Source organism: Fukomys damarensis, unplaced genomic scaffold, assembly GCF_012274545.1.
Source record: "Fukomys damarensis isolate Sample0158 unplaced genomic scaffold, DMR_v1.0_HiC HiC_scaffold_15, whole genome shotgun sequence".
NCBI classification, from domain to species: Eukaryota; Metazoa; Chordata; class Mammalia; order Rodentia; family Bathyergidae; genus Fukomys; species Fukomys damarensis.
The window spans coordinates 45,362,611-45,374,786 of record NW_022900927.1 but is presented as its reverse complement, the minus strand read 5'-3'; the positions used below and the strand labels follow the sequence as shown (position 1 = coordinate 45,374,786).

General features: G+C 36.0%; 2 protein-coding genes across 4 annotated transcripts in view; one reads left to right on the top strand and one right to left on the bottom strand.

The window, feature by feature from the left end:
- Positions 1–3,815, bottom strand: part of Mettl25 (methyltransferase like 25) — a 101,898-nt gene extending 98,083 nt beyond the window's left edge. For 2 of the 3 annotated variants that reach the window (XR_777498.3, XM_010610126.3), the window contains exon 1: positions 3,473–3,802. Coding sequence is in view for 2 of the 3 variants with exons in the window: in XM_010610126.3 (XP_010608428.1) it covers positions 3,473–3,737 (265 nt within the window). In the remaining variant the exon portion in view is untranslated. Of the gene's footprint in view, positions 1–3,472 lie in introns of all 3 variants that reach the window. The other variant, XM_010610139.3, reaches the window with a different exon arrangement.
- Ccdc59 (coiled-coil domain containing 59) lies at positions 3,702–9,712 on the top strand. Its single transcript, XM_010610149.3, has 4 exons — positions 3,702–4,063; positions 4,951–5,257; positions 7,195–7,288; positions 9,218–9,712. The coding sequence occupies exons 1-4, from the start codon at positions 3,910–3,912 to the stop codon at positions 9,377–9,379; spliced, it is 717 nt and encodes a 238-aa protein (XP_010608451.1). The 5' UTR covers positions 3,702–3,909; the 3' UTR covers positions 9,380–9,712.
- The last annotated feature ends 2,464 nt before the right edge of the window (positions 9,713–12,176 follow it).

The following is a 12,176-nucleotide window of genomic DNA, read 5'->3' as shown; positions in this document are numbered from 1 at the left end:
TCTTGATTTCAAAGATTAAAAAATACTGAAAACTTATTTGGAAGATGAAATCAATTAGATCTGGATAAAAGCACTGTCACATAGTTGAAAATTAAATTATATAAAAAGCAGTTCTAGGGTAATAAGAGGACAGGATTTCATATATGAATGAGGAAAAATATAATAATGCAGTATATAATTCTCAGACAAAATCAAAGGTGAATAAAATAGAATACAATTCTGCTTACAGTGGAACACTTCATCTTTTCATTTTGTTTTATACAATTATTGCTATCTTTTATCTCCTCCACTGGGATGTACCTGGTTTTGCAGAGATTACTCCTTAACTGTTGCATCCACCCATAATACCTAGGTCAGTGCTCTACTGAGAAGAAACTGAGTAGTTTTTGCAAAAACAAATGAAAATATAAAAATAATCACATGCCTTGGCTGGAAGACTTAGAGATGAATGACATATTTTTAGCTCTATTAATGACCACAGCAAATTAGGAAGAATATTGGCTTTGCTGAAGTCGTACAAGAGATGGTCAAGGATTGCCTATCCTTTCTTTCAAATAGCAGTAAGTTTAAATTGATTTTTATCATTTGTGGTCCTCACTGATTCAGAGTAGCAATAATTTATACTATGTAAATAAAACATCTTGACCAAATTTTAATAACTAAGTAGGCAGGGAATGATGGGGGGGCAGTCATAAATAGGACTCAAATTGGACTGACCTCAAATACAATTGTGTTATTTCCTGCTTCCCCTTAAATGTACTGTATACTTTCCTACCTCAGGGCATTCACACTCCGTATTCCCACAATCCAGGATTCTCTTCCTCCAGATACCATCAATGCTCATTTTTTTTCTTGTTAAATCTTTCCTTCTAGAGTAACTTCTATAAAGTCTTGCCAGGACAATCTACATAAAACAAAGCATACTTTCCTCTTCTACTTCTTTTTATTCATTCCATCCTTATCTATTTTTATTCATGGGACTTTAATCCCTCTTTCTTCTTCTTCTTCGTTTTTTTCTATTTTCTCCTCCTTCTAGAACACAAACAAGATAAAGGAAATATTTTTGTTTTGTTTACTGCTAGTTCTCCAACTTCTGGAAATATTCCTGGCACATACTTTACACTTGCTAAATGATAAATTTCACCCAAATCACAGAACTGGTACTAGGTAGAATGGAAATTTGAACTCTAACTTCACAAATTTAACTTTACAAATTTAACTGCTAACTCATACTGTTTGTTGATAGTAAATAATACTTTAATAAGACACAGAGCTAGTAAAAGATTGTAATGATCTCTGACCAAAAAAAAAAGGATCTCATACAGTGATTGGGGAAAAAAGTTATCTTTTCATAAACAAAAATGAAGACTTCATACAAACAGATTATAAGAATGTATTCTTTTTTACTACTAGAAGCAGCTAACAATTTGTACAATGGAACATCTTGTATAGAAAAGTTTTCGGTCTAGAGACATTCAAAGGTTAACACTCTAGATTCCATTGTTTTGGATTCCATTGTTTTGGACAGATAAAAAAGAATGGCTGTAAACTTTTCCCAAAAGATATTTGCATTTATTCCCAGTTTAAGAGAGCAAATTTATTCATTCATTCAATTAAACTCGACAGAATAATACCTATCAACCTATACTAGCTAGGCACTGTTCTAAGGTGCTAGAGATAAAGGAGTTAACAAAACAGTCTTATATTCTTGAAGGGGGAAACAAACACTAAAATAATTGAGGAAAGTAGTAATAACATTACATAATGATTTAGATAATAAATGAACTTGGCAACTGTTAAATAATTCAGAGTAGACTTCTGTCGTGGATATAAAATTGTCAAATTCTGGAGCCAAATGAGCTAGGTTTAAAGGTTCCCCTGGCAAATAACTTAAGTTGCAATTTTATAAATTGAGAATAACAGAACTCATTTTAAATGGCTGATGTGAAGACTAAAACAAAATATTCATGAAAACACATCACAATGCAGAATATGTAATACTTAATCCAATTATGATGATGATGATGATATGCAAGGCAATCTAATTCTCCCATTGTATGGAGACTAAGTTAAATCCACGTGAAAATCTTGTGACTGTATATTTAATGGTGATATTTCTTTTTCTTATAATATTGTGTTTATTTATTATTATTATTTTTGGTACCGGGGATCGCACTCAGGTCCTTGTGCTTGAAAGGCAGGCGATGGAACCACTGAGGTAAATCTCCAGCCTATTTCTTTTTTTTTCTTGCTTTTTGAAAGCTAACAAGAACCATTCATTCATTCATTCAAAAATATTTTCTGAGAACTTAATGCATGCTAAGTATTTTCCTTGGTGCTGAGAAGACATCAGTTGACAAGACAAACGGTTTCTGCTTTGGTAAAAAGTTGTCGTGTTAGCACAAGTACAGGATACTGTGAGAGCGAACCCTTCAACAACAAACAGTGACATTAACGAAGCAGTATTTACCAAACGTTATTATGAATGGTCCCTCCCAGGGTGTTGTGCACTTACAGAAATCTCCACGAATGAACCTAGCAAAGCTTAAGAACAAGCTAGGACAAATTCCAGGAGCTGTTGGTGTTCTTTCATTCTATTTCCAAATTATACATCTCTATAGTCTAAGTGTCTTGAGGGCAGGAAACCCCAGAGCCTTCAGCGCTTCTCGGCCTTTTGGCTAAGAGCAAGTTTAAAAATGAACTCTAATTGAATAAGTAAGATCTTCACTGCTTCTACCCTAGCCCAGGATACCATCACCTCTTTCCCGCGCTAATGAAATAACTTTTAACTGGCACCTCAGCTTCTTCTTTTAAAGCACCACAGGTAGTCTAATCTTCAAATACCTCTCAGAGTCATCTTTTCCCAAACGTCTATTAGATGAGCTCACCATGTTGCTTAAGGACTTCAAAAGCACCTCCACCTCAACTCCGTGACTCACCAGCCTCTGTCCCTCACTTGGCTTTTGCCAAATCGAGTCTGAGGTGGCCTGAAATCCCTTCCGGGACTTCTGCAAAAAAAACGGTGCCTTCTCCTAACCTTCCAAAGTTAGGCAGCCTCCTTAGACAATCGTTATCCCATTATACTGTCTTCATTTGTTACTTGACCATTTACCATCATGTGAAACTATATTTCATTAACTGTTGATTTATCGTCTGCCACGTTCCCATTAAAATCTATAAATCCCGTGAGAAAACTCTTCCTCGTTTTCCCTAGAGTTAAAATACTACAGAACTGCTAAATGAACGAATGCCCTTGCCCGGTTTCTTGTTTTCCTTAAATTGCTGAGCACAACACTTAAGAGTAGTGATCCTAGCACGGCCCGGCCCCCATGCAGCGCCCAGAAGGTTTCCCGCCACTTCCGCCCCGCTTCCGCCCGCCGCTCTCGCGGTTCCGGCCGGCTTCCACCAGGGGGCACAATTTGCGGGCCCGGAACTCCTGTTTGGCCTCCCTTCCCGCACGGTGGCCACTCACCTGATCCTTTCCCTTGTTCCACCAGGGGGCGCGCCTCATAAAACTGGGCCTGGGCCTCCGCCGGCGCCGCCAACGTTCTCAACGCGGCCAGCACGGTCTCCGGAGATAAGTCAACCAGCCCCGCCCACACGGACTCTGTGTAGAAGTCCACTGTGTGTGCGTTGGAAATGGACAGGGCTTCCCTTAAGAACCGCAGCAGACCCTGCAACTTGGCACGCAGCGTGGGCAGGTCCTGGGTCACCGGGAGAGGGTAAAAAGCCGCCATGACGCTCACCCTCCGGGCTGTAGGTGGCGCAAACGTGGCGGGGCGGCGGCAGCTCAGTCGGAGGTACAACAGGCGCAAAAAGTAGAGCTCCGAGCCGAACTCTGGGTGCGCGATCGATTGCTTCAGCCTGGTGACGTATTTTGGGGTCGTCAATCTGCGCAGTTGGGGCGCGATGGCACCGGTGAGCCCGGCGGGGAGTTGGCGGAGTAAAGGTTTGGAGACGCGAGGCGAGGGTGTTCGTCAGGTCGGATTTAAGAATAAGAATGTGAAACGGAGGACTTGGAGGCCTAACCATCCACAGGCCTTCGTGGGAAGCGTTCGCGAGGGTAAGAGGACCATCATTTTAAATTATCAGGCCAAAGAAGCCCTAGGACGCGTGACCTGCCTAAGCTGTAAGGCTCTAGGCTCTAGGTCCGGCCGCGCTTGGGGCAGAAGAAGCTGTTACCAAGTCCTCGGAAGCCGTGGACTTTTTAGAGCTCCGGTTGGAAAGATGGGCAAGTGTTGTTCCCTTCGGACTTTAAACGCTTTGCCCACCGTAGCCCCCTTCTCGTTACTTTTCCTCCTTTATAACCGTGAACAGCGTGTGCGGGTACATTTGTGTGTGTCTTATTCATGTTCACGCGCACCTGTATTTATACGGTGACGTAAAAAGTCCCAAAGCCTGGTAATTAGAGATTCTCAGCAGAATTTAAGTTTCGTTTTCCATTCTTTACTTCCCTTTAGTATTTTGTTCTAAGGTTGTTTCAGGTCCCATTTCGAATATATGACTAAAAAGAGTTCAGTCTAGTGATAGTTGCCAGCTGTTCACAAAGTCTTACAGTAATTGAAGTATTTTCATAAATAAGTTTTGTAGTAAATTTCTCTGAGATAAGATATTGATAGTGTTTTTTCTATCAAGTATTTTTTGCAGACCCAAATTATGTTTTACATGATATAAGGAATTTGTTTTCATTTGAGACTCCAGTACAATCTTAATTGGTTAATTTTTATTTTTTGAGATTTTTACCTGGATGTGCATTGACTAAGTTTGTAAAGGACCAACTTGCTATTCAGTCTGTCATTTGAATTTGTTGCCTGATCCAATATTTAAAAGCAAAATAAAATACTTCTAACATTTGAATTGAGTCTGTGAAAAGTTTTATTTTAAGTTAGCTTTATATGTTTAATGTATTTATATTCTGTTACACTAATTTTGACTCATCCTTCAATGTAGGACAAGGCTTTGCATTTCGGAGAAAATTGAAGATTCAGCAGAATTACAAGAAATTGCTATGGAAGGAAAAGAAGGCTGGAACAGCACAGGAATCCCAATTCACAGATCAGTACCCAGATCACTTGAAACATCTCTATTTAGCTGAAGAGGAAAGACTCAGGAAGCAGCAACAAAAAAAAAAACGGCCTTTGGCAGAAGAAAAAGTCAACCCCCTTTTGCCTGAAGAGCAGTGTAGAGTTGACCATGCTTTGTCTGAAGACCAGTCACATCAGCCTCAGCTAGAAGAGCAACGTAGCAAGACAGTAAAGTATGTGCTTTCTTCTGTGGTCTACTTCAAATATGTAGTGTTTTATCAAAGACATTATAGCACAATTTGTGTAGGGATTGGAATTTTCCTTATTTAACACATTTTAGAAGTTCCAATATATTTAAGTGTGCACATTTTTATGGGATCCTTTTAAATTATGGGATCCACTAAATTAAGTCAGTTTAATATAACTGAAGAAATAATATAAGGAGAGTTAAAATCTGAATTTTAGACTTGTCTGAAGTACATATAAGTTGGAGTGTTGCTAACTTCTAACATTAATATTTTCTAAAAATAATTTTTGAGAAGTTTTAATAGAGTATGTCAACAGGTTGAACTGTAGATCCAGACATGTTGGTGTCCCAATGTTTTAAAATAAGAAGGATAAGTATGTAATTGAGAGCCACGGTACTCCACAGCTCCTGAAAGGATCATTCACTCAGGTAAATGGTTCCTGAAATATATCATGACATTTTGATGAATGAGTTAATTCATATCAATAATTTAAAAAGATGAGTAATACATGATAAGTGCTTCTGAGTGTTACTATTAATCCTCACATCACAGAATAGGATTTTCTGCAGAGGATAAGAAATGGATTGGAGTTTAAAAGTAACAAAACATTGCACAGCTCCATATATCCAGCTTACAAAACCAAACAACTTAGTTTTATAAGTGCTAACGTACAAAAATATTTCTGTGCACATATCAAATAAAAACGTGACTTGCAGAGAATTAGTTGGGACCATAATTTTCAACTTCACTGAAATTTTGCTTTTTAAAGTTGTGAGTTATTTGTGCTCAAAATAACAGGAAATAGAACCACAGAAAAACGTATAGTTTGGGATAAAGGCAGAGACAATAAAAGTTCATTATTTTTAATAGTCTTATTTAATAGTATATACTGCTCAGGGAAAAGATAAACTTGAGAAATGTGCATTTGAGTCATTCTCAGTGATTGAAAGGAGATGGGTTAAGTCAGAAGACGGAAAATAAATATATTTTTACAAAATTTTTATTTTGAGATGAAAATGGAAAAATTGTCATTGAAGAAGTGAAATTGGGGGAATGTAGTGACATCTAACTCAGCATAGGAAAGATGTGAGAGTAGGGATTGTTCAGCTGTTAAATATAAGTTGAAAAAAAACATGAGAGTAGATAGGCAGTCATTAGTGACTTTGGAGAGATTTTTAATGGTTAACTCAGCTTGAAGGGAAAGTGACAATTTTGTACTATTCTTTCTGGAAACGTGACTATGAAAAATTAAAGAACAAGATTAACAGTTAAAAAAAGGATATAGAATCTGGTAATGCTTTGTTTAATGAGGGAGGGAGCTATGGAATATGTTACATTGTAGTTATGACCTGAGGATAGTGAAACCTTGAGAGACAAGGAAAGGAGCATTATTAGTTCAGGTATCTTGAGGAAATAAGTGAAACCCTAAGTGATTCTGCCTTAGCAGAAGGAAGACATAAAGAGATGAACACTTTTAAGAAAGAGTCCTTCTGAATGAAGATTAGGTCCAACACATGGAAGTGATTCATGGCTCATGACTAACTAGATGAAATAGAACAGAGAAAGGTGTTCAAAGAACTCAAAGTTTATACCCACAGCTTCCGTAATATCTTTCAGTTTAATATTTTTAAAATTCTTTAACATTTTAGGACCTTTCAAAGCCTGTTATATTTTCCCTGATTAAATATTCCTTCAGAATCTCCATTTACCATACATTTAGTTGATCTGTAATCCTAAAAAATTCAACTGTTTTTAATACTTTATGTGAACATTTCACTAATAAAGATTATAGTTTCCTCGTCTCCTTCCCTTAATTTGCATTAGTGAGATTTTACAGTACTATATTTGACCCCACAATGCTTCAGAATTTTGACTCATTTCTAACATTTGTGATTTATTTTTCTTAATGTATCTTAATAAAGTTCCACGAGTGTTCCAAAGAAAAAGAAAACATCCAATCAGAAAGCACAAGAAGAATATGAGCAGATACAAGCTAAGCGTGCTGCTAAGAAACAAGTAGGTTCTACTTTTAAAATATTTGGGTGCATTTTACTTTTTTATCTTGAATGTATATACAAAATGTGCTCCTTGGTGTTGGGTGATAGTGGTCTCTTGAATGAATGATAACTAAGCAGAGTTGGAGATTTGTATCATTCTAGTTTCTTAATTTTTATCTCATCTCTGTTACCCATAGGTCAAGAATAGGATTTAAAAGCTATTACTCATTAGTAGTAGAATTACTTTGAAGCAAGTAAAAGCCAGAGGGGGAGATGTTAGAATAAAATATTAAAGAGTTGGTCTTGCCAACAAAAAACCAACTAGTTTAACTTAGTAGAAAGGTGCCACTGTATTACTGAGAACAGAGTTAACACATTTTCCAAACAAATAAAACAAAATTTTCATCTTGTAGAACCTGTGGATAGTTCTTTATATTAACATTTCATTTACCTATCACTTATCAATCACAAACTCCCCCTATAGTTTTCTTTATGTTTATACTTTAGAATATGTGTACTTGAGAAAACTAGAGTTTACCATAACATCTAAAATTAAGATTGTTCTTAGTCCGATGGCAGACTAAGATGAAACAAACATTTCTCCATGAAAATGCTAGTCTTTGTTTCATAGCTTTTTACATCATAACTTTCTTTAAATATCTTTTATATTGTCCATCAGTGTATCAAATGAAGGGCCATAGGGACCATTATTCTATTAACATTTAGTAGCCTTTTAAAGTTTCTGTTAAAGAGTAGTAGGACTTTGTAATCATGAAAATTAAGTTTCTTAAAACTTGCAGCTTTTAAATATCAACATAAAAGCCAACACCATTTCACATGAGAAATCAAAACTTAAAGAGTGTTAATACAGACCCAAAATTTATGTAAAAATATTTTTAAAAAATTATTTTATTTAGAGAAATTTCATAAGAATAAACTGCTTTGTATATGTGAATTTACAAATAAGTTTTTGATCTTTATAAGTTTATTAAGATAAATGAAATACTGCACCATAAGAATATAATTTTAAGTAATAGAGAATATCACGATGGGGACTTAAAAATTGTGGATATGAGACCTAGCCATACCATTTATTGATGATCTTGAGCAAATTCCTTTCAATACCACTGAGCTCAGCACCTCCTCTGTAAGGTGACCATAATCAACTAGCATGAAAAGGTTTTAAAGAATACAATATGTTGTGATTTTACATATGGTTCAAGTAACGACTTTTTTTTTTTGGTATGGGGATTGAACTCAGGAACTTGTGCCTTGTGGGGCAGGATGCAGAATCACTAAGCTAAATCCCTGGCCCCCAAGTGAAAACATTTTAAAATTATAAAGTAAATAGTTTATATTTGTTTAGTGTTGTTTGGGGGCTACATTTGTTGCACAAGGAATCAAGAACAGCATCTTTTACATTACATAAGAACTTTTTTGACTTTTTAGTTTAGTAAGAATAATGTAATACATTATGCATAATGGCTTTTCCATACTATTTATACCTTTGAATTCTATTTGTACTCAAAGCTGAATATCTTAGATCAAATGATTATGATATATTTTGAATGGTCAAAATCCATAGCATCTAACAGAAAATTTTGCACATATATAGTAAATAGTCAATAAATGTTTTTAGTGTAGACTAGTTAACCTCTAAAAATCCTCCCAAAGTCTTAGTGGATTTAATTAAACAATGAAATTATTATATAAGTAAATGCATTCTGTCTTCTTTGATCTAATGTTATTTGCATATAAATGCATAAAATTATATAATTTATATTCATTGTTATAGAAAGTATAGTTATGGTCTGAGGTAAATGGAACATTGCTTCAGATTTGGGAAATGACTCATATTTTGTAAAAAGACCTTAGAAAGTTTGAAGGTGATAGTTGTGCAAAACAATTTCTGAAATGAATCTGATTGATTTACATATATTAATTTCAGGAATTTGAGAAGAGAAAACAAGAGAGAGAAGAAGCTCAAAGGCTCTACAAAAAGAAAAAAATGGAAGTGTTCAAAATATTGAGCAAAAGGACTAAAAAGGGCCAACCAAACTTGAATTTACAAATGGAGTATCTTCTTAAAAAAATACAAGAAAAAAGCTGAATCAGACATTTTGTCCTTTAGGGTAAAAATACTCACCGAATGTCTATTGGATTCTTATGTATAGGAAATTCATAGTCCCTGAAAATGAACCAAATTTGGCAACATAACATAAACTGCTAAGATGTGCAAATACAATTTTTTCTTGTAAAAGAAAAATTTTAATATGTATAGTTGATGTAATATGGCTGGTTTTACATTTATTTGCCTCGAGGGAGATTGGGTTGAACTTAAAAATCTATTTGGGAGAGAGGCTCAGGCATACTTTTGTAATGTATAAAATTTATATGAAATAAAATTCATTTAAAATAAGAGGGTGGAGTTTTCAATGATTATGAGTAATTTATGTAAATAGGCTTGGGAATACCTGGGCTATTGACTACTAGTATTTACATATATATTTAAAAAAATTTTTTTAGATGGAATCTCATGTTGCCCATGCTGGCTTGTATCACTTTGAGCTTTAAGGATTCTGCCTTTTCAAGTAGCTGTGTCTGCCTAAAGGCACGTGCTACCACATCTAGCCTCAGTGTACAGCTCTTGATTGAGATTCTCATACTGTAAATATAGAAATAGGCTTTACTGACGTAGGTTAAGAGAAGGATAGACACAGCAAAGTCTATGGAGAATGTAACAAGTAGAAGTTTTAGCTTCATGAATCCAGTACATCAAGAAATAAAAAACAAAGCGTGGTATACATACTTAAAGGCTTTGGAGTAGCCAGAAGCTAGTTTCAGGCTTCAGACTTAAATGTGTACACGGGGAGCTTTGATCTTGGGAGTTTATGGATGCTCATATTGGATCCTTATCTGTAAGTGTTCAGTAGGCTTTTAATTGCTGCAGTTTGGGCAAAAGGCTTGTAGCCTTAAAGCACATGAAGTTTTGATCTGAAATTTGGAGTAGCTTTGTCTACAGGAAAATAGTTACTTCTACAAAAGCAGAGTGCAGTACTGAGCTTTAAGGAGCAGTGTGCAGACTTCAACAAGGTTATGGGGCTAGCGTGGTCATGACGAGCAAAGGCACAAAATGTAGGTGTGTGTTAGAGCACACCCAAATGCTCTTCAGTGGCCTCGAGATGTCAAGGTGAGGCTTAGCAAGCTACACTGGCTTCGCTATGATCAAGAAAGGAACTGGCATGGGTGGGCAGCCTCAGCTGCAGGCTGCTGTGGAGTGACCTTGAGCTGTATTAAATATGCATGTATGAACAGCAGGGGCCTCAGATGCTGCTTAGACAAAACAGTTTCATTTGTGGCAAAGATTTAATGACAAAATATTTTTAGATAGTGCTAAATGTTAACAATTATATCAGTATTTGCTACTTTTAATGTTCAACACAGATGCCTTCTAGGCAATATGAAGTTCTAGAGAAGCTTAAGGTCTAAATTGTTCATGCCAGTCACTGAATTGCAGTGCTAAAGATAAAGTTTGGAATATAAAGAGATTTTGAATATTCTAATGGGAAAGTTCAGAATGAAATCAAAGATGATTGGTAGGATACCACTGCAAATCCTGTACTTCACAAAATGGTATCAGTCTCAAATACCACCATCTGTGGGAGAAGGTACAGTGCACAATACACGGTGATAACTTTCTGCTGACAAATGTCTTGCAGCTGAAATGTGCAGGTGATGTGAATAGCACTCTAGTCAAGCTAAAGTCAGCGCTGTCTTACAGATCTGTGTGTTTTTACAGTTTTTGCTTCATGTTATATTTGGCAATAGCAACTACTGGGTTCCAGGAGTACGAGGCAAGTGTAATTACCTTAGGTGCTTTATTGACCCTCGGGGCTTTTTAAAAATCAAGGCACATCATACACAATGTTGAATTCATTTGACTTTCGAGAAGCTCAGTCATACCCATTGTTAAGAAAGACACGTAGGCTTTAGCTGCTGAAGGAATCTACCAAGGAGTAGGAACACTTCTGACTGAAATAAACGGGAGAACTTTAATTTTGATGAACTCTTAACCTTATAATAAGGGATTTGATTCTGAGATGTGATTTTTTTTCTTTTTTTGGTATTTGGACATTAATTTAAAAAGTAATTTAATATATAGACTTTATTTTTCCCCAGGTGTTTGATAAGGGAAAAGATATTGAAATGGGGAACATCAATATTTTGCTGGCATTTTTTCTGGATTCTCTTTATTTAGATGATTCCTTTTGAGAATATGTAATTGAAACATTCATGGAGATAAGTCCTATGGCAGAAATGGGCACCTCATGGGCCTGGTAATCCTGAGTTTCACAAACAGGTTTATTGAGGTATAATTGATTAAACATAATTAAAATTTAGAATTTGGTGAGGTTTGAAACATACGAAATTGTGGCAGCAAGAATTGGTAAGTGACATGCACAGAGGTGCAGAATGGAAGTAAAATAAAAGGTTTATTTTCTTGACAAAAGGCCAATTGTGCTAAAGCAGTACCAGTGATTGAGCACCCCCACCAATGGGTTATAGCTCCTTTTATAGGGTTTCACAGCCATGACCTCATTCAGTGGTTACATTTCATCCTCTTAGTTCACATTACCAATATACAAACCACCCTCACAAGACAATTAACTTTAACCCAGATGTAGCAATTGTTTGTAGATAGAGAGTTTATCTTTAAGATTAATCTAGCTATCCTAGCTCACTAGAAAGGGTTCTTTTCATCTTGACACTTACAATTATGTGGTTTACAAAACTTCTATTAGCTCAGGATGAGGCCAGATATCCCATTCTATGGTTAATGCCTCGGGTGTCTGTTAATTTTGAACTAAACAAAGCAGACCTTTGTTGGAGAGAGCAGAAGTCCGTCT

Excerpts from the sequence above, each read along its gene's own strand:
- Ccdc59 (XM_010610149.3), top strand. The coding sequence starts at position 3,910 with ATGGCACCGGTGAGCCCGGCGGGGAGTTGGCGGAGTAAAGGTTTGGAG. Across the intron at positions 4,064-4,950 it reads CGTGGGAAGCGTTCGCGAGG|GACAAGGCTTTGCATTTCGG; the intron begins GTAAGAGGACCA and ends CCTTCAATGTAG. Across the intron at positions 7,289-9,217 it reads AGCGTGCTGCTAAGAAACAA|GAATTTGAGAAGAGAAAACA; the intron begins GTAGGTTCTACT and ends TATTAATTTCAG.